Below are 21,438 nucleotides of genomic sequence, written 5' to 3' on the forward strand. Positions count from 1 at the left end.
GAGAGGAAACCAATTAACGACGATGACAACGATGACGGCGATGAAAACGACGACAACACAGTTATTCTCCGAACAACAGTTACATTCATACGGCGATTTCAATACATTATTGTGTAATACTGCAATACTTTCGGAAATATCAGTTGTTTCAAGATTGTGAAGGCCGTGAAGCTTGGACTCGATAATATTCATTACTAGTACGTTCAATCTTGCGATAATCGTTCTTTTAAATAAGATAAGTTCAATATCGTTCGTCCTCGATAAAATACTATATTGTGTTTTTCATATTTTTCCTTATCACACACATACAGATTCTTTCTCAGAAAAGAGACGCAATCAATTCGTATTTTTATTATTTTTTCTTTCAATCTTTTTTCAATTTTATTGAGTCTTAACTTTTTCAATGTGTGCGATATTTTGTTATTTTACTGCCTAACTCTTCCAGAAGATAATGCGTACACGTAAAGAAATATTCTCAGCAAAAGTCCGTTCCGTTTTTTAATCAGTTCTCCCCTCAGAAATCCCAGAATTTCTACGGGTGCGGAATTATGCAGCTATCGCAGAGATAGCAGATCATCGATAAACAAAACGGCGCATATTAATTGATTAATTGTATATTTTAGAATAAATAAATGTTATTATATGTACATTTTGATTAAAAAGCGGGACGAACTTTTGCATCAACCCAACCCAGCAAATACATGTGACATACTTATCGATTGTAATTTCCTATTCAACGATGTAACTGTTATATAAAGCGTGTGTTACATATGAGTTATATTATTGGGTAGAAAATTACAACCAACAGATATGTTACATGTTACATTGTGTTGTGCTGGGGATACATAAACGCTACGACATTGTTCACGTTGGCGAAAGCAAGAGGACGCTTTTTTTCGCGCGCGAGACGTGAGTGAATTCCATCGGATGAACGCTTACGCCTTTGCATTTTTAACCGTCGTATTCGTTCGTCTCCCGACTTCTACTCGAGGCATCCTATCGGAGTGACTCGCACGCTCGGTCAGCGTCCGATATATAAGTATAGGGCATGAGCTTCACTTATCTCATTAGTCGTGTGTCAGAGGAAGCATCGGTCCCAGATATGTCGAATCGCGAATCCCTGCTTCTGCTGTCGCTTGCGTTCGCGCTGCTTCTCGTCCACGGCGATGCGGCGCGAATACCACAACAGGAATCAACGACGACGACGGAGAATTGCGGTTACAAGGTACGCGCAAATTGACTAACAAGCGAAATACTGCCGAGAGGAGAAGGGGGGATGAACGTTCCGCACAGCGACGAAGTGTCAATGAACGATACTGGCGACTAATCATGTTTACGTCTGAAATTATCGTTATGTAAATGAACATTCCTTAGTATCACAATTCATTGGCGATATATTAGTCCAATATTAATTATATTGGCATTCATTGAGGGTATGTCGAGTGAATGTTGCCCAATATAAGGTCAACGAGACAGCCAAACCTGCAGAAGTAAATTTTGCACAGTGTTTCATATCATTTTCTAATTTAAATTCTTTGCCTTGGCGAGAGACGTTGGACTGTTTATGTTTGCTGTCTACTGCCTCGCAATTTTGGGTTGCAGTTTCGACACACTTCTCACTTACACACACTTCATTAATTTCAGGCTTGCCATGCCGTCGACCCGAGTAAACTTAACATTCACTTGGTCGCACACACTCACGACGACGTCGGCTGGCTGAAAACTGTTGATCAATATTACTTCGGAAGTGAGTGAAGGAGAATAATAGTACTAGAAACATCACTCACTGAGAAATTAATTTCTGTGTAATAATTTGTTTGAGAAATGATTAATTAAGATCGGTAAAATATTTGAGATCCAAGGAAAACAAAGTATCTTATTGAATTTAGTATATATACTTCTAATTACGAATAATTATAAGGATATTTTCTCTTATGTCTGTTATTATTTTATAAAAGTTGATATGAAAAATATTTAAGAGTTTTATCATCAATCAAATTATAATAGTTATGGCGTTAACATACAAGTTAATCGCAAAAATTGCTACTTGCTATTTTTATTAATTTTCTTGCTTTGTTAATGTTTTAGCATATCTATATAAAAACAACCAATTTTAAACTAAAATAATTTAATAATTAAAAAAGTTATTATTATTATTTAATAATTTAATAAGTATTAAAACTCTTTAAACTATTAAATAATTTGTAACAACTATTCGTAGATAAATACAACAGGTTTAATCATTTCTGACGAATTCTTTACTCTTCAAGGTCGCTCCATGATCCAAAAGGCCGGCGTGCAGTACATCATCGATAGTGCTGTTCAAGCACTGCTGGCTGATCCTAATAGGAGGTAATTATCTCATGTAGTCTTCCACAATAGATGAGCTGTTCACCAGCATGAGAGCTACAACGCGATAAAAATCCGCACAAAAAATAATAAATAGATAAGTTGTATCAGACACAGATATTCGTATTATTACGTCGACTATTTCGTTGATAAACGCGACTTTAATATCGTTTTACGAAGATATTACTTTCCATTTATTTTTCATTCCGAGTGTGATTGAAAAGATACAAATTTTAGATCGCTCTTTTTCCAGATTCATTTACGTGGAGACCGCCTTCTTCTGGAAATGGTGGCTACGGCAGAACGAAAAGGTGCAGGCCGACGTGAGGATGTTGATCAACGAGGGACGACTGGAATTTATCGGAGGGGCATGGAGCATGAATGACGAAGCTGTAACTCACTATCACTCGATAATTGACCAATTCACCTGGGGATTCAGGTACGCGCTGAATCGTACGTGAAACGTGCCAGACAGAGAGAGAGAGAGAGAGAGAGATGCATGAAAAGAGAAATATCTGAGCAATATTTTTCGCGTTTGCATTTTGCCTATTATCGCAAAAAATGCATTACATTGTATTTAAGTTTCGGGCTCTTCCTCTTCCTGAAGAAACGAACTAAAATGTTCACGAAAAATCGGAGATAAATCCACGAAGGATGTAGCACTAGCTTGGAAATCAAATTAAACATTTCTCTAAAATATCGTATTTGAATTCTTGGAAATATAACTTGTTTTATACAAGTTATAACTCGTTGATCTCACTGATTTGCAGGCGACTCAACGATACGTTCGGAAGCTGCGCCAGGCCGCATATAGGGTGGCAGATAGATCCGTTCGGTCACTCCAGGGAACAAGCTTCTCTATTCGCACAGATGGGCTTTGATGGCATGCTCTTCGGGCGTATCGATTATCAGGATAAGGCGAAGAGACTGCGCGAGAAGTCGATGGAATTCATTTGGAAGAGCAGTCCTAGTTTAGGTGAGGCAAGAGTCTTCGGTCAGCCGAGACCGATGACGCGAAACTAGATGTAACTCAGAAAATCTCACGTGACTTTAATTGAACTTGAGACTTGTTTGCATAAGTAAATTGTGTTAAAAATTTTGAAGATAAAGAGGATGACGCTTTCGCTCGGAAAAGTCGTTTACGGAGTTGCCAAGTGAAAAAAAAAAGAAGGTAGAAATTTCAGTTGCAACTCTGTAAGTTAATCGTCTCTTAGTTTAATCAGAGTTTGGTGCAACTGGGCCTTAGTAGTATATTCTGTAGATACAATTCATTGTTGTTTATTGTTCATTAAAAGTATGATGCGTGTGACATTGCCGCTTTCAGGTCAACGGGCGGATTTGTTCACGGCCGCGATGTTCAACACTTACAGTCCACCAGCGGGATTCTGCTTCGACGTTTTGTGTGCGGACGAGCCGATGATCGATGACCCCGATAGCCCGGACTACAACATTGATACCAGAGTACGTAATGCAATTAATAGTGGTGTAGTTATTGACACCCATGCGGCAATACATAAATTAACGAGGTCGTCTTGCGCGTTAATCGACTTATCGCTAACGCTTTGCACCAATTAATTGATTTCTAATTAATTTTCACCGAAACAAAGCGAGAATTTCCAAAAATTTGGAAAATCTGCACTAAAATCGTTAGAAGAATATAGTAGGAATATTTAGAAAGAAATCCCTTCATCTTAGAAATTCTGATTTTTGTGAAACTCCGTCCACTTGAGAAAAAGAGTTAAAAACCTTCCACATATGAAAATGTGGTTTCAATTCCTAAAACTCTTTGTTAGAAACCGGAAGATTCCATATTTATTCATGATTGTTTACATACGTACGAAAGTTGAAGACAATCAGAATTTTCAGGTTGACGAGGTTTACCTATGACGAAGAATCTAAAGATCCTAAACGAGAGAGATATGTAGGAAAGTGAAAAAGTCGCAATCAACAAAGCAACAGTTTCCAACAACGAGTAATTAAATCGAAACGCGAGGTATATACGTATATTAAGTGCCGGAGTCATAATGTGCGCGATGTGTTTCTGTGCCAGATCGAAGCGTTTCTCAAATACGCGCTCGGGCAAGCTCGTCAGTACCGCACGAATAATATCATATTGACAATGGGAGGAGATTTCACTTATCAATACGCGGAAATGTACTACACGAATCTGGACAAGCTGATAAGGTATTAACATCTGAGGAGATCTAATTGATTTTCCGTAATTTACGCTTTCTGTAATGTTCGCGAGCTCGCAACGAGTCGCATTTTGCAAGGACGATATCACTCTGATAGCGAGACACGTGCAGGAACAGAAAGCGGTTTTCGCGCGATCACTCTCGCGCGACGATCTCCCCATCGTCGTTGTCGTCGTCGTCCTCCTCCTCCTTCTCCTCCTCGTGGTAAGTAAGAACTGTTCGCGATTGACAGGTGAGAGACTTCCTGGCGTACGTGCAAACTCAAGCGAAAGCCTACAAAACTAATAACATTATCCTCACTATGGGCGAGGACTTTAACTACCAGCACGCTGAGATGTGGTTCGGTAACTTAGACAAGCTAATCAGGTAAGTTGCGAATCAGGTGGCCACCGTGTAAACAGGTGAGATGCGAAAAGATTCGACTTGTCGACTTTATCTTCCTAGTATACAAAATACGGAGCTTTGATAAATCGTTTGATTTTTATTCTCAGATAATACGAGATATCTTATAAGGAGGATAAGCCGATAATTATCCGTGCTCTACTTACAAAATTTTTATGAGAACAGTAAAAAATTTATAAACACTTTATTTTTCAATGTGTAATCCCCTCTTAATTTCCAATGCACTTAGTTTAATGTGTTGCAAGTGTCATTTCCAGGGAGAAAAAATATACTATCACCAAATATACTATCATCAACCTACATAAATTTCTAACTTGTATAATTTATAATTAATTATAATTAAAAATAATTATAACTAATTATAATTAAATTTAAATTTATAATTAAATTTAAAATTAAAATTAAAAGTCGAAAATTGTCATTAAATTTAAATTTATAACTTATATATATTCATAAGTGCGCATAATTATCGATTCACTCTCGTCGTGCAATTGATAATAAAATTATGATCGGTGTGCTTTAAGTGATCCGACCTGCAATTTTCATCTATCGTCAGTGAAAATCAATGTTCCAATTACGTTAACATATGTACATTGTGCATATATACAATTTGATAAAGAACTTTTTGTATAACTTTTTTTAGATACACGAACGAACGCAATGGTTCCACGGTCAATGTGCTCTACTCGACACCCTCGTGTTACTTGAAGGCATTGCATGATGAGAATCTCCAATGGCCGACCAAGAGCGACGACTTTTTCCCGTATGCGAGCGATCCTCATGCTTATTGGACTGGCTACTTCTCGTCCAGACCAACGGTGAAATATTTCGAGCGGATGGGAAACAACATGCTGCAAGTAAGGGCATGATTGTAATTCGATAAGCAAAACAGCACGTTATTTAAGCGCTATCAATGTCGTCAAAATAATAATAACAATATTTGCTTTATCAATCAATACATATATCTAACAAATTGACAATCCGACGACTGTAATATGAATCATATATAAGATGATTATGAAGCACAGTGTATTCAATTTCACACTTAATTTCAAACTCAACGGTAGAAACAAATTTTCGTTCTTTAAACTTTTTGTTCATATTATGTTAGATATTTTGCTAAACCAACTTTAAGTAAAACTAATGTATTATTGCTTCCAGGCGAGCAAACAGCTCGTCGCACTGACAGATCTGAAGAACCACGACAAACAATTGGAACATTTCCGCGAGGCTATGGGAGTTATGCAGCATCATGACGCTGTTACCGGCACCGAGAAGCAGTTCGTCGCGGACGATTATGCGCGTATATTGTACGACAATATGCATCACGCCGGAGACATAATGTCGGAGGCTATAGGGTGAGTACATAATCAGAATTTCTCGCCTTCTAGTTTCTAGTTTTACCTCTCTGCGATTTTAATTTCCTTACTTCGGTCTTTACTCTCTCCAATGTTTCATTCCCGGGGAAAAATGATTATATATGATTATATATAATTATATAAAATCATATATGAATTTTGTCCATATATGTGGTTACATATGTGATCATATATGTCTACACGAAAAAAAAAATAATGTTGTGTCATTTAATTAAATGTCGATATTATATGCTGTCAGAAGCACAAGTAGCCAGAAGCATTTACTTCGATTGTATTCGCATATAATTTGTAAACAACAGTCTTTTTTCGTTGTGGACATATATGATTATATATAGTCATATATGGGCAAATTTCATATACAATCTTTTTTTCTCGGATTGTTCTACTTTCCTATTCTTTTCTTTGATGATCTCATGGTAGAAACAATTTCAAGTTAAATTATATTAGAAGATGGGAAAGTTTTTTAACTTCACCGTTACCTGTGGAACAGGAAATGGTCAGGGATGACGCAAGATGATGCGAAGATCTTCACGTGCTTGGAGCTGAACATCAGCTCCTGCGCCTTCTCCGAGGAAAGTGACATGTTCATGATAACGGTATACAATCCTCAGAGTCGACCGGTCTCCACTTACGTTCGCATTCCAGTCGAAGGGAACTCTTATGCAGTTCGATCACTCAACGATGGTTCGTATGCCGAGAAGCATCAAGATATAAAAAAATATATAGATGACGACAATTGTGTGTAAATTGTCAAGACTATAGCTTATACAATCACAATTTCATATTACGACCGCAAAATATATATGAGGAATTCTTTCACATCATATAAATATCATCGAGTAACGGTTAACAGTTGAATAAGCAAAATGTATAAAATAATAATAGAAATTGCTGTACATCTAATCGAATTTATGAGATATTTAATATATATTCTTGGATGATTAAACAGGAGTGTATCCGGCCGTCCAGATAGTGCCGATTCCTCAGAGCGTTCAAAATATCCCAGGACGAATGAGCAAGGCGCAGAATGAGCTTGTCTTCCGTGCTACGAACATTCCTGCTCTCGGTCTGGTATCTTACGTCATAGCTAAGTCTAAGACGCTGGAAGACACACCGCAAGCCGAACCAACGAGTTTTATAAGCAATGAGGTAAATAGACGCGTATAGACGTACAGACAGTTAAAGTAGACCATTAATTAAAAAGATTAACGTTCACATACACGTGTGTTTGAGAAGATAATAAAGACTATATTAAAATTACTCGATAATATTTTAATACGTATTAAAATAACTTTTATTAACGCAATCTTTCTCTAAAGCATTCTACATAACTAAATTGACGCTCTTCTTGTGTCATAATACAATGTTACCTTAAAAAAGACGAAATAAGCCGCAATTACCTCCGAAATTCATCTCTCGTCTGACTTTCAGCTGTATAATATATCGGTCAACGACGACGGTAACGTGATAGTACACTACAACAAGCAGAAAAACATGAACTTTGTACAGTCCTTCCATTACTACGAGGGAGCAGAGGGTAACAACAAAGTCTTCGAAAACAGATCGTCCGGCGCGTATATCTTCAGGCCTAAAAACGCATCAGTCAATAATTTTGACTATACCGGGACGTACCAAATCTACAAAGGTATTGTTCACTCGTCTAGAATAAAACGTAAAATGTTACAATTTTCTCACGTGTCTCTATTTCTTAAATGGAATGGTCTGTACAGATTTTTGGATTTAGATTTAAATAACTCTTTTACAAATGGATAATGTTTCTTCGAAAAATTGTTCTCTTTTATTTTTCCCATTTAATTTCATACAGCTCACCCTATATGTGTCCATAGCACTCTTAAATATATCTTTTATCGTAAAATTCATCTACTTTCTCTCTGTCAGGTCCGGTTGTGGAAGAACTTCATCTGACGGTAAACGAATGGATGAGTCAAGTAGTCCGAATTTATTCAGAAGAGGAGCAAGTTGAGTTCAATTGGCTGATTGGACCGATACCTGTGAAGTAATGATCAATTTTTATTACTACGACGATTTTTAATTGCTGTCCGCGATTCTGTCGACTACTTCATGAAATTTAGATTGAAATAAATTTTTCTAGTTCTCTTTATACAATAAATGTATATAATTTATATTTATAATAGTACATAATTAATGATATATTAAGTTTAAAATTATTATAATGTTTAATATGACATTTTTATAACACTTCTAATCGCTGCGTATTATTTTCAGAGATAAGATTGGCAAAGAGATTATCACGAAGTACTCGAGCAACCTGAAAACGGACGGGGAATTCTACACAGACAGCAATGGAAGGGAGATGTTGAAACGTGTGAGAAATTATAGACCAACGTGGGATCTGGAGTTGCACGAGCCGGTAGCTGGGAATTATTATCCGGTGACTAATAAAATTGTCATCAAAGACGAAGAGAAGCAACTGAAGTTGAATGTCTTGACCGATCGTGCCCAAGGTGGAAGCAGCATGGATGACGGCTCTATTGAATTAATGGTAAGCCTTCTGTGTAAAATAAAATTTAATCGATCTCACTTCGCGATTTCTTTCACGCTAACTTGCTAGTCTGAACGATAAATTTTTAGAAGTATTTAAAATCTATAAAACATAAGAAATTTCGGAATTTATTTAGAGAATGCAGAGAGTTTAAAATTCGCAAGCTTTAGTTACAAAATTGTATTTAAAATATTCGAAACTTATAAGTTAAAATTGAATTAAAAATAGAAACTAATAGAAATAGAAATTAAAAATAGAATTATAATTCAATTATATGTTGAATTTTTATCACTGATCTGCAACTTTATTGATTTTCTAAAACATGTAAAATGTTACGATATCAAGTGAAAATGTACGTACTATAATAAACGATATTTCTTTCAGCTTCATCGAAGACTCCTGAAGGATGATGCGTTTGGCGTCGGCGAAGCGTTAAATGAATCTGCATATGGCGAAGGTCTAGTAGTAAGAGGCACACATTATCTCTTTGGAGGCGGATCGAAGAACTTGGACGAGTTTGTATTGAAGGAGAAAGAACTGACCCTCAAATTGGCCCTACATCCTTGGATCTTAGGTGCTCCCGTCACTAACAATTCTGAGGATATGTATAGTACATACAGGACCTTCGTACGTATATACTTTCGAATTCCTGCTTCGTGAGTTTTATGCAAGATAAATAGCTCACATGGTTATTTTACAACTAATATAAAACACAAAGCTCGGCAGACAATTTGCAAGGTTTACAGTAAATCTCCTATTTTGAACAGTCCGATGAATAGTTTGTCGAGATTTGTTTTACGCCACTTAGTAACTATTTTGTGCGAGGGCTATCTAGACGTAATGTTTGTTGATTAAAATTCATTTCGTAGACGTCGGGGCTTAATAAATTATTGCCACTGAACGTGCACATTCTTACGCTAGAGCCATGGAAAGATGGTACAATTCTGTTAAGGCTGGAGCATCTCTTCGAGGCTGGCGAGGCACAGCAGATGTCTCAACCTGTGGAAGTTAATATACAGGTGCGCCTTTACTTTTATATAAAATTTTCTAATTATAGACTTCTCTGACACATAAATGTTCTATATAAATAATATAGAACATACTATATATAGAAAAATATAATTATATAATAATTATAAGAATTATATATGATAATTATCTATGAAATAGGCAGTTTCAAAGCAGCTGTTAATTCTATTACCTTTTCGTCTGATAGGATCTATTTTCGACATTCTCCATCTTATCGATCGAGGAAACCGCGCTTGGCGCTAATCAACGACTGAGTGATATGAATCGCATGAAATGGGAAGCTGAGACCAATGATGTTCTTCAGGAGGCGGAAGAGAACGTGCAACCCGTACAAATTCAAGACAACGTAACTAATGTTCTCTTGAAACCGATGGAAATACGCACTTTTATCCTGACAGTGAAGCGTAAACCCCTTTAGTTCTTACAAAGATGTATTTGATTTTTTGCTCATTGAATTGATGTCATTACCTTTTTTCTACGGTATTGTACACATATAATTATTCTAAGTAATACAATTACATATAATACGACGTAAAAACACTGTGTTATGTACATATATTTTACATTTTCTTTTCTAGTATACACAAAGGGCTAAAGTTGAAATATAATTGAAAAATGCCCAACACACGCTGTATTATTTTTGCTTTAATAAATATTACGTAATCCTTAACTTGTAAAATTCGATCATCGTAGCAGATTTCAATAAAAAATGTGTTTTGAAAAATGTGTAAAACATGTACAACGAAATTTGAGATGTTATCGCAACACAGTTCGACGTGTGTTACATGATGTGAGAGTGTAGTAAAACGCAAAAGACGTACAAAAAAAGCGAATTATTGTTGTATCCAACAAAAATAATTATCGTCATTTTTATGGAAATTTTATTGTTCTCATATATTTTGTTAATCTGTGTTTGGCTGGTTAGAAATAATTTAAGAAATTATTAATGGGCCACTATGATCAAACAAGTATATTTTTATCGAAAATAGAACTATGAAATAATAAAAATCTACGAAAAAACGACGATTCTGAGGTCGATTTTTGACACGATTCAGAGGATTCAGAAAGCACGGCAACCCACGCCTATGCAACCCAGTTTAAGTTAGATTTAATGACATTTTCGATTTGCTAACTCGAGCAGCGTTCCAATAATCTTTGCAGCACTGTAACCTATAATTGAAGTTACATATACTATAGTTTGCAATATTGTAGCGATTAACGGAACGCAGCGAATTGGGTCAAGTCAGGAAATTGAAAATGCCATAACTTTATTTCCGAGTAATTTATTAAGTTTACATAAATTGCAAAGACTCTGGGTAAAATTCACCACTCATGTCGAACCATCTCCTCAGCGCGAACGTTATAAGCTTTAGAAAGTTAGTTGTAAAGCTAGTTACCGTACGCAATGAACGTCACAGGCGTATAGTGAAACGGCTCAAGGGACGATATGGATGCTGTGAGCGAGCATGCAGTGGAACACACTTCATAAGGTGAATTCGGGGAAACGCTATGCTACGCTTAGCTCTAAATGCTGTTCGCGGAGCTAGACAATAGCACTAACAAACGCGATCATGACGTCACTAGTGGTAGTGTTTTACGTCATAACTTTGCACTACAAACGCTATTTCTTCCGAAGTAGTGTGATGGTGGCGTTAGTGTTTGCAAACTCCGTGAACACTCAAAACTGCACAACATTAGGCGCGTTCCACTTAATGCTTGCAACGGTCGCGACTACAGACCGAATCTACATTGCCCAATCATATTAGTTAATTTGCCGAATTGACGAATGCAATTGGACATCTGAACACGACCTATGTTTGCAATCGTCCCGAGCGTTTAAGTGAAACGCACCCATTGTATGTCATAGCTCTCGTACATGAATATCGTACAGTACGAGTATACATTGCTTTACTATTATTCCTGTATGTAACGGACGGTTGTATGGAAATAAAACTTCGGCATGTTGAAACTGAAGACGAGTTTGAACTGTAATATTTGACATAATCTAAAAAAGTTTAACTTAACTCGAAGAAGAAGTACAAAACGACGGTACAACGCAGTACAACAGTAGTTGGCAGGTTCTTTTCAGCTGCATTGTTGAACTGGTGTAATAAGTTAGAATAGGTCTGTTCGTTTTCGCTGCACCGTTGAACTAGTGCATTAAGTTGAAGTGGAAAAACATATACTTGTCTTGCTTCAACTTGTTACACTAGTTCAGCGGTGCAATAAGTTAAAGTGAGAAAACATATATCTGTCTCGCTTCAACTTATTGCACTAGTTCAGCGGTGCAGCGAAAACGAACAGACCTATTCTAACTTATTGCACCAATGCAGCTAAAAAGAACAGACCAAATGCTAACGTTACGTTAATACCGTTCACCGAGCGTGCTATCGCTTTCGTGCTATTGACCCCACGAACAGCGTTAGTAGTGTTTGCGTTTATGGCGCTAATAGTGTCCCCGAACGCAGCTATATAGGATCTATTTTTCATCATTCGTGATGATTTGTTATAAAATATTTTTCTGTTTGAATCAACTTAGCAAGGACAGTGCGATGTCGTACCGGCGCACTTTGGTCTCTTCAATCAATTCATCAAGGCACTCCTTTTCTTTCTTTCCGAATTTGATGAAATGGTTGAAAATGGCATTTTGACTGACTCCCAAATGTTCCACAAGTTCTTTTTGAGTTTACGGTATGTTTTGATTTAATAATGCTCACGGCTCGTCTGATTAAAACTTGACAGTTTGTTCAAAACATGACTAGACTTTCAGGTAAAAATCTCCTTCGCGAAATTTGTTTACCATTTTTTATACATTGCGTGATTTACGATATTATCATCCATGTACAGTACAAATCATTTTGGCAGCTTTAACGTTTTTCTTGAAATGAAATGTCAGATGTATGGAATATTGAATATGCTCTTTGCTTATGGCCATTATGAACAATACTAACTTTTGAAATATGTATCTTACCCTTCTGTCACATGACGTTTTGTAATTATTAATATCAATACCTCAATCGCAATTGGGAAAATACTTTGATTTAAAATATTGATCTAGTCGATGCAAAACAAAGCTAAGAACTTTTTACTACTAATATGTAATATTTGATCAGAGTAATTTTTGTGTTTAGCAGATTTGGTTAGTCGGCTGATATGCCTTTTAATCAATATAAAATGTATCAATTTATTTTCACGAACTTTTCGTATTTTTATTTAATTCAATATATTATGCTACCTTCATGCTACCTTCATTCATTCATGAAATCTTTTTTACATATATGAGTTAAACTCTACAATTATACAACTCGTTATGAAAATTAACAGCAAATGCATAATAACAAACATAATATATATACATAGGATATTTCAACAATCGCTTAAAATTATAACCAATGTTTCAGGAATAAAATGGAGAAACTTTTCTCATTTGCAGAAAATTTAAACATTATATAATTTTTTAACTATTTAATTTTCTAGCGATCAAGATTCGATCAATGGGAGAAACAGTGTAGCGTATAATCACAAGACGATTGTAACAGTTTTTCTTACGTGTTTTACGTTCGAAATACACAAAAGATATAACGAAATAAATCTATTGAACTGTTATTTTTAGCTGAACTGGCTGCACTAGTTGAAGAAATGTATGCATACTGAAGCATGAGAATTTCATACACGCACTTTATATGTTTCAATATATATGTAAATTTCTTAATCAATGCAGTCAGTTTGTCTAAAAAGAACAGACTATATGATTCACGAACATGTGCAATAGATGGTCAAACAGTTGCCAAAATTATATATGTCAAAATTACATATACATATATAATTTTGACAGCTATCTGACCATCCACTACCATAATTTGCTTTGTCGTCATTTTTATGTTTTGAAACATGTAAAAAAAAAATTGTTGTAACCGTCCTGCGACTGTACATGTTGAAGTAGTATGTCAGTAAATTCAGTGTACAAATCTTTCATTGGTCAAATCTTATTCATTAAAAAATTAAACGATTGAAGAACTGTGATATCTGAACTTTTACAAGAAGTTGTTTCATTTGGTTCAAAACACCATAGATATTAGTCGATAGTTGTTAGTAAGATAATAGAAAGTTTAGATGGTCATTATGAGACATCCTACATATATTAACGTTAAGATAAATACAACGGAATGCGTATGGATATTTACACATTGGAGTAAGACGTTCATATTGATATTTTGCGCGTCGGTGAGACTAGCATTTTATCATTAATTAATACTATTCCTATTTTTTCTTCTTTCTGTAAACCGAGGATACTAATATTGAGTCGAAATCAAACTTAATCTAAATAATTTTTGTAAATTGTCGGCATGAGATATGGAAATGTTTTTCCTGCAACGATATAGATTTCATACAATACATATTAAAGCTTAGCTATCTCTCGGCAGTCGCGTTGGTTCAGGATATCATAGGCGAGAAATATGTAATAAGTTTTTTTTGCGGCATATAACTTTATCTTTTTGTTTCCCTTGAAAAACATAATAGTTTTGTAATCCTGAAACATATGCCGCAAACTGAGATGTCCGTCAATTATGTTATGTAGAATTGCAAAGTAATTCCTGAAATAACGTGTTATTTTTCAATCATACTCAGGCAATCGTGACAGCTAAGACGGCTGAAAAATGACCCGTTATTTTAAAAATTATTTTGCAATTTTACGTGATATATCGAGCAATCATCTCAGTTTGTCACATATTTTCCAGGCTTCAGGATTACGAAACTATTATATTTTTTTAAGCAAACTAAAAATAAAGTCATATGCCACAAAAAACTTACTACATGTCATTTCTCATCTATGACGTCATAAAATTGATATAGCTGCCCGAGAAATCTGAGCTTTAATATAAATACATTAATACAATATAATTTTAATATGAAGATATTATTTTTATATCTCTCCCTCTCCTAATCTGCGGCAGAGATCGTGATAGTTTTTCCCTTAGGATCATCGAATCTGTCCATGGTACGAATATCCATTATCATTGTGAGCGCCCAAGTCATAATTGAAGCTAATATCGCGGTCACAAAAATTCCCGTCCAGATCGGAATACTAGTGAAACCAACACAGTCGTAAGCGTCGCTAAACATCGCGTTCCTTGAATCAATTTGAACTTGCATATCCGTGATATTTAAATATATCGTATCATTGAGAAAAACGACATTTTGGGAACAATGATAAGAAAAATTATAGGGAAAGTAAATATCTAGTTTGGTCTCTAATGAATCGCTTATATCGTTCGTCTTAAAATTAACTTTCTTCAGTGTATAATAGCCAATGGTTTCAACTGGGAAGAAAAACTCGAGTGTCAGGTCGCCAATAGCAGTATCAGAAAATTTCATGGTCAAAATCACCGTACCAAGTTCATCTGTACGAGTTGATGCTGTTGTAACATTGGAAGAATGAAGTAATGTTTCATTTTCTGACTTTTTGACCTGTAATAACAAATATTTATTTTATTGTAACTATATAGAATGTCCGATAATTATTTCAGCATTCGTAATGTACAGGTAGTGAGGAATTAATTAATCTTAATTTCTAGAAACAGAGTAACTTAGCGAGCTGCACATAACAGAGCAGTGCGCTAAAAAGAAACACGTTTCTCGCTATCAATTAATATTCATCATTGCTAGGATATCTTCAGAAATAAGCCATTTTTTTTACAGAATTCGGCCTGTTCCTCGTGCGATTACTGACTCATTCAGATTAATTCCTCATTAATTATTGCGATCTTTACAAAATGCTATATGACTTTCTTGTTCAATTTAATCCGTTCTATCTGCACGAATGCCGAGGTAATTATTGGACATCCTATATATGTACAAAGTATCTTAGAGTAACTTCTACATATTTCGTGAAAGAGTAAACAAAAAAGTCTTCTACCATTTTGCAAAATGTAAAATTTCAAGTTATTATTTACTGAAAATAGTCATGTATACAGGCTTCTTTAATTAATAACTCAAAAATTAGCGACATCATTAAACCTTGGCTTTTGAACCTAAAGCTAAGGCTAAGTACAACAGCTGTCACATACTTGTAAATTCGGCCACTCTGAACAAAGGTCCTTTACCATTTTATAAATAACATGAAAATTTTCGAGACATTAATTACAGAAGCCTCTATACATAGCCAATTTCAATAATAACTCAAAATTTTGCATGTTGTTTGCAAAATAATAAAGGACTTTTCTATTAACTTCAATCTGTTCTACGCTATCACCAAATTTGTGTATATTGCTGTGAAATACTCTATATATATGTATAAAACCAGGTCTCCTATTTTAAAGAAAATGTTTTAGACAAAAGTTGTAGGATTTCGAGAAGGACGTAAGGTACTGACCTTAACTTTGTTGTATAGTCAATAATTCAAAGTGATTTTAAGAACAACTTTAATTTTTTTAATAGAAACATACAGTCATTTTTCAAAACAATTCAATTCTTTTCTTCATTCTGCATATAGAAGTACTATAGTACTATAGTACATATAGAAGTACTATAGTAAAATCAAAAGTCGTCAAAAAGTGAAAACTTTTCGAGATACTTTACTTTTCACTTTGATATTTTTCAGTACAAAATATAAAATATCTCATAAAGTATTCATTTTTCGATAATATCACCTGAACATTTCTGCATGTAGAATAGATGGAATCGATCATTGTAAATAAACATAGAAAAACTTTAAAAAATACATCGCATTACAAATACATCGATGTACCAATATGCAATGATAAATATCAGTAATTTATTTCTTTCATATCATTATGTAAAAAAGTGTTAAAGTGACGTTATCAAAAAGTGAATATTTTATATTTCAGATTTTGTTATGAAAAATATCAGAATAAAAAGTAAATATTTTGAAAGTACTTTTCAATTATCACACTCTAGTATTTTTTTACGTAGAATAAACAAAGGAATCGGGTTACGATAAAAAAAAAACTATATGATTCTATTTAAAAAATAAAGTTGATCTTGAAATATTAACTATACAATGAAGATCACTATCTCATATCTCCCTCGAACTCTACAACTTTTGTCTGAAACATTCTTCTTTAAAATAAGACACCCTGTATACATACATGTGTGTGTGTACGCACACACTAAAATTTTATATAAAAAATGTTGTTTTGAAAATTTCTATTTTTTAATTTTTTTATTATAATTTTAATGTTAATTTCTTACAAAATACTTTCTTACCTTGAATAATAGAGCTTTACTGGAATATAGCAGGACTCTATCTGTTTTTAATCTAAAATCTGTATAATTTTTTTTATCAGCAGGGACATCTCGTTTTATACGATCATTGTGACTGTACCGACACTCCTTTCCTGTAAGTGCTACACATGTATTTGAATCAATATCTTTTAAAACCATGTTCAATTCATGATCATCATTTATGTCCTCTATCATCTTCATCTGTTTATAGGTGATGGTTTTGCGGAAGATAGAGTATGGTGTATCAACGCAGGGAAGATAATACAGCTTAGAGCCATTGATAGCATTTGACAATACCTATAACACATTCCATATTGCAATTTATTTAATAATTTGTAGAATTATATTTAGTACTGAAATTATATATTTTACCTTAAATATTTAACTAAATTTAAATTCAAGCTATATTTAATGTATGTTGTGTTTATCACATCTATATGGTTCTCAAATCGTAATATTACATAAGTAAAATTTTGTATTGAATGATAATTATATCTTATTTGTCAATTTACACTACAATGTTCATGCAATATGATGTAATTATTCTTTATAATACTGTTTTACATAATTTAAAAATTGAAAAAAAGTGCAACATAAAATATAATTAAAACATAGATAAAACTAACAACTTAAAACTAAAAAGATAATTAACACATATAAAATAACCTTATTGTTCTTGAAATCTTCAACACATAGTTCATCGACGACGATGAGCAAGTCAATATTTTTGCCTAATTGATCCAGAGTTCTTTCAAAATCCTCCGACGATAATTTCTGCAGTGGATCTGATGCTACATTGAGCTGCGTCGGATTGACAATGTCAGACTGGTTGTTTGGACACCAAATTACGACAGGCACGGATGGGCCGGCGTGTAAAAGCGTAAATTGACAGAGAACGATCAGAGCGAGAAAAAATTGAGAATTCTTTCTCATACTGCTCTTCATCGTTAATTCAAATTGAAACAAATCGTACACAACCACCCACTATCGAGCGATACTGAATAGACAAGAAGAGGTAGAGCACCTATTCCCTCTCAATCATATGACACGGATCACATGGCCGAAAATTTCCGGTTTTCGAAAGTGCCCCACCTGCTCCTGCACACAAGCTGCGGCAATGGCTGCGTTCAGAAAACAAGCGATCAGTAAATGATCAATGATTATTGGTCTTTACTGTTAGATCCTTAAATGTAGACCAATTCCGTTGACGAAATATTCAACCACTGTACAACCGTTGTGTTTTCTGAACACAATCAATGTTACAGCGGCGGAAGTTCGCAAGATAGCCAATTAACGTGCCGCTTTTCCGTGAGAACTAGAAATTTATTGGCTAACGCACGAACCGCTGTCGTGCTACAAATGTTACCTCGTCACATTTGTTCTACATACATGAGCTGTAGGCTACGATTATACGGCAACGTTAATCCGGTTTAGTAATAATCGTAGTAAAGCTAGTGGCACATGATGCTTGTTTTCATGCTGGATTGCTTGCTGGATAAAAATATTACGTTTTGACTGGAGCATTTCCAAAAATAGATTATAATACACCAATCAAAACGCAGTATTTCCATCCAGCAAGCAATCTAGCACGAAAATAAACATCGTATGGCGCTGGCTTTAATGAACTCTCACATTTGATTAGTATATCTTTTTAGACCTAAAAATATATTCCAATTAAATACAAGAGTTCGCTACGGTAACTACTAAATCGGATTAACGTTCTCATGTAAACAAAGTCGTAAAGGCCTTCATACATGGATTACCATAAGCAGTAAAGACATAAAAGAATAAATATAAAGGTATTAAATTAAATAAGTAATATGGGCGGAATCCCATAGTCCACATCGGTGATTGGCTAATTTAATATAATATTTTCTAATTTTCTAATTGGTAGTCCAACAGAAAAACCGTCTGATTGGCTAGCTAATGCGTTTTCGATTTGCTGACTTGGCCCGACTCGGACAGCGTTCTGATAGTCTTTAAACCCGTACCAGATTACGGATTAGAAATTGAGATTAAATTGAAATTCGACCAATCAGTGCAAAGTTCACTAAATTTCACTAAATTTGAATTCAGTTAACTTTACAGTATTGCAACCTATAGTTCAAGTAATGTATATTATAGTTTACAATACTGTAGCGATTAATGGGACGCCGGAGTCGGGTTGAGTCAACAAATCGAAAACGCTATATATCACGCGATTCAGCGCTATATTGTTCTCACCTGTGTATGAATTATTATTCCAGCTTTAGCATGCATTCAAACCACTCCGAAATGGGAACAAAAATGCCTACCATCAACGGTTTTCTCATTTCTACTAATTTATTTATTATTACTTTAGAGTAACACCAAATATCTTAACATCTCTCAAGATGATTCATCGTCAACAAACGAACATTATACTGCTACGCAATGCAGAGGTTATTTTGTAACATACAATATGTAAGTTATTGCATTTTTACTCTTTCATAAATGTGAATTATATAGGATAGTAATAATAATTACGTACATATAATTTTTTGTGCTTTTCTTGTTTCCTCTATCTCTATCCTATATCCCAGCACATATTTGGATGCATGTTCACAACTGGGATATACGTCTTAAAAACTACTTATGTTATAACGTCTTAAATAGGTCTTACAGTCGTCTGATATCCCGCTTTTAAACATTGAGATGAAATGTCTGAGATGTCTGAGCTGTCTGAGATTGTCAATAACTTATTAATATTGTCACGTTTCGTATACTGTTTTATATTTTCATTACTTCATTCTAGCAATATAATGACATTAAAAGCAAAAAATAAATCTACATTAATATATACAGTTCTATATTCCACACAATCATATATAGGATTTCTCTGAATTTTACAACTACTTTATGCGAAACATTACCTCTCTTGATGTCGTTCAAATTCAGCGCCCATACAACCCACAACATGTCGGACAGTCATGTGATCGTTGATCACTGACATCGAAGAAGCTGACAGCAACTGTATGTAGTTGAACTGTGGTTCAATGGTGTAGCTTTAACCATAAATTTACTTATCGACTTCGTGTGTCAGTCTTGCGGAAATAGCCGAGCGGCCCGGATGTGCTTTGTGCGTGTATTTATGGAGAATTTATTCATCGCTGAACTGCATATGTTTTTGTTAAGTCGTTCCATCTCGGAGGAACGCGTGTAAACTTGTTTTGTCATAACTAATCCTAACTACTAGCGATGAAGACGAGCCTTTGAACTGTCCGCAGTCATAATTAAGAAGAAGGCTTCGTGTGTTGTTACCTGTTCAACGTGTTTCTAGACTGTTAAACAATTGGCTTTTGACAAATCCTGCACGAGAAGAAATCTTTCGTGAAATAAATTGATAATTCAAATTAACTTTATATAAAATATTTCTAAATTTAAATATTTCTAAATTTAAAAATTTTTTATCTGAAATTTACTCAAATAGTATGAGATATCTTAAATTTATCACAAATGTACCGCATGAGGATGCCCTTGGGAGTGTTCCAGCACGTTCTGGGCACATTCAAGATAATTTCAGGATATTTGGTATTACCTAAGTAAAAATTTTAGATTTTATTTTACAATAATTTAGAAGAATGAATAATTGTATATGTTCCAAAAGTTAATGGAATCATCTAATTCTTTATATCTCAGCATTCATTTTATAATCAATTATTCTATTAATAATTCTTATGGTAAATATTGCATTTAACGGAGCAACAAGATACAATTGTGCTCTTGACATATATTATCAAGCTTATCACCTTGAATAACATTCAAAAGATTTTAGCCATTACTCATTATTCATTAAAAAATCATCAACAAAAGTTGTTAGAAATCCTATGAAAATTATTGAGAGCTATTATCTTGACAATATATGTCAAGGATTGTCCTCAAAGATGAGAAAAAATAACAAGTAACTTTATATAATTATAGTTTTGTCATATAAACATAACATATATATTTTGCTGGTGAAATTAAAACTTTTCGTCTTATTAAAGTATGTGTGATAAGTCTATCTTATATTAAAATTAAAACATTAAAGATTAACATTGACCCCTATGCAAAGTATATCTGCTAAATAGAAACAAAAAAATACAAAATATAATGGAGTAATTATAAATTCAGATAACAATATTTTAAATAAATAAATTTTAAGTTAATACCTTCCTAGAGGCCTTTGCTAATTTTCATTATTTTCATTTTAGTATAAAATAGATTCATCAAATACACTTCAGTAAGATGAAAAATTTCAGTTATACAAGCCAAAATGCACCTAATGTGTATATATATTTTATGTATAATAATAAAA

The 21,438-nt window shown here is 34.2% G+C and overlaps 3 protein-coding genes and 1 long non-coding RNA gene across 12 annotated transcripts in view; 2 read left to right on the forward strand and 2 right to left on the reverse strand.

Moving 5' to 3' along the window:
• The first annotated feature begins 857 nt into the window (after nt 1-857).
• On the forward strand, nt 858-10,503 carry LOC106751241 (lysosomal alpha-mannosidase). Of its 2 annotated transcripts, none has more exons than XM_014632088.1 (17): nt 858-1,225; nt 1,645-1,747; nt 2,271-2,352; nt 2,603-2,788; nt 3,120-3,325; nt 3,674-3,810; nt 4,400-4,533; nt 5,590-5,803; nt 6,108-6,304; nt 6,816-7,009; nt 7,275-7,474; nt 7,757-7,970; nt 8,225-8,342; nt 8,573-8,849; nt 9,234-9,476; nt 9,719-9,868; nt 10,066-10,503. In XM_014632088.1, exons 1-17 carry the CDS (start codon nt 1,049-1,051, stop codon nt 10,294-10,296), a joined length of 3,063 nt encoding a protein of 1,020 aa, XP_014487574.1. In that variant the 5' UTR covers nt 858-1,048; the 3' UTR covers nt 10,297-10,503. The 2 variants fall into 2 exon arrangements, with proteins under 2 accessions (XP_014487574.1, XP_014487575.1); XM_014632089.1 differs by lacking the exon at nt 4,400-4,533 and adding an exon at nt 4,777-4,910.
• LOC106751245 lies at nt 7,711-10,142 on the reverse strand. 7 transcript variants are annotated; one of them, XR_001375026.1, is made up of 7 exons: nt 10,051-10,142; nt 9,535-9,848; nt 9,392-9,444; nt 9,210-9,308; nt 8,693-8,835; nt 8,156-8,335; nt 7,711-7,800 (listed from the first exon to the last, which is right to left on the reverse strand). It is a non-coding gene; the product is annotated as an uncharacterized LOC106751245 (long non-coding RNA). The 7 variants fall into 7 exon arrangements; XR_001375027.1 differs by lacking the exon at nt 7,711-7,800 and adding an exon at nt 7,894-7,985; XR_001375030.1 differs by lacking the exon at nt 7,711-7,800 and having other exon boundaries at nt 8,096-8,335; nt 9,766-9,848.
• A 2,616-nt stretch (nt 10,504-13,119) lies between the features above and the next one.
• LOC106751250 lies at nt 13,120-18,185 on the reverse strand. Its single transcript, XM_014632107.1, has 3 exons — nt 17,790-18,185; nt 17,106-17,420; nt 13,120-15,347 (listed from the first exon to the last, which is right to left on the reverse strand). Exons 1-3 carry the CDS (start codon nt 18,066-18,068, stop codon nt 14,820-14,822), a joined length of 1,122 nt encoding a protein of 373 aa, XP_014487593.1. The 5' UTR covers nt 18,069-18,185; the 3' UTR covers nt 13,120-14,819.
• Nucleotides 18,186-20,097: 1,912 nt separating this feature from the next.
• The window catches only part of LOC106751247 (heparanase-like), a 7,714-nt gene continuing 6,373 nt past the window's right edge, over nt 20,098-21,438 (forward strand). The window contains exon 1 of one of the 2 annotated variants that reach the window (XM_014632099.1): nt 20,098-20,672. In XM_014632099.1, the coding sequence (XP_014487585.1) occupies nt 20,573-20,672 (100 nt within the window). In that variant the 5' untranslated portion in view covers nt 20,098-20,572. The remainder of the gene's footprint in view (nt 20,673-21,438) is intronic. The other variant, XM_014632100.1, reaches the window with a different exon arrangement.

This window comes from Dinoponera quadriceps, unplaced genomic scaffold (genome assembly GCF_001313825.1).
Source record: "Dinoponera quadriceps isolate SergipeBrazil2010 unplaced genomic scaffold, ASM131382v1 scaffold10149, whole genome shotgun sequence".
Classification (NCBI taxonomy): Eukaryota; Metazoa; Arthropoda; class Insecta; order Hymenoptera; family Formicidae; genus Dinoponera; species Dinoponera quadriceps.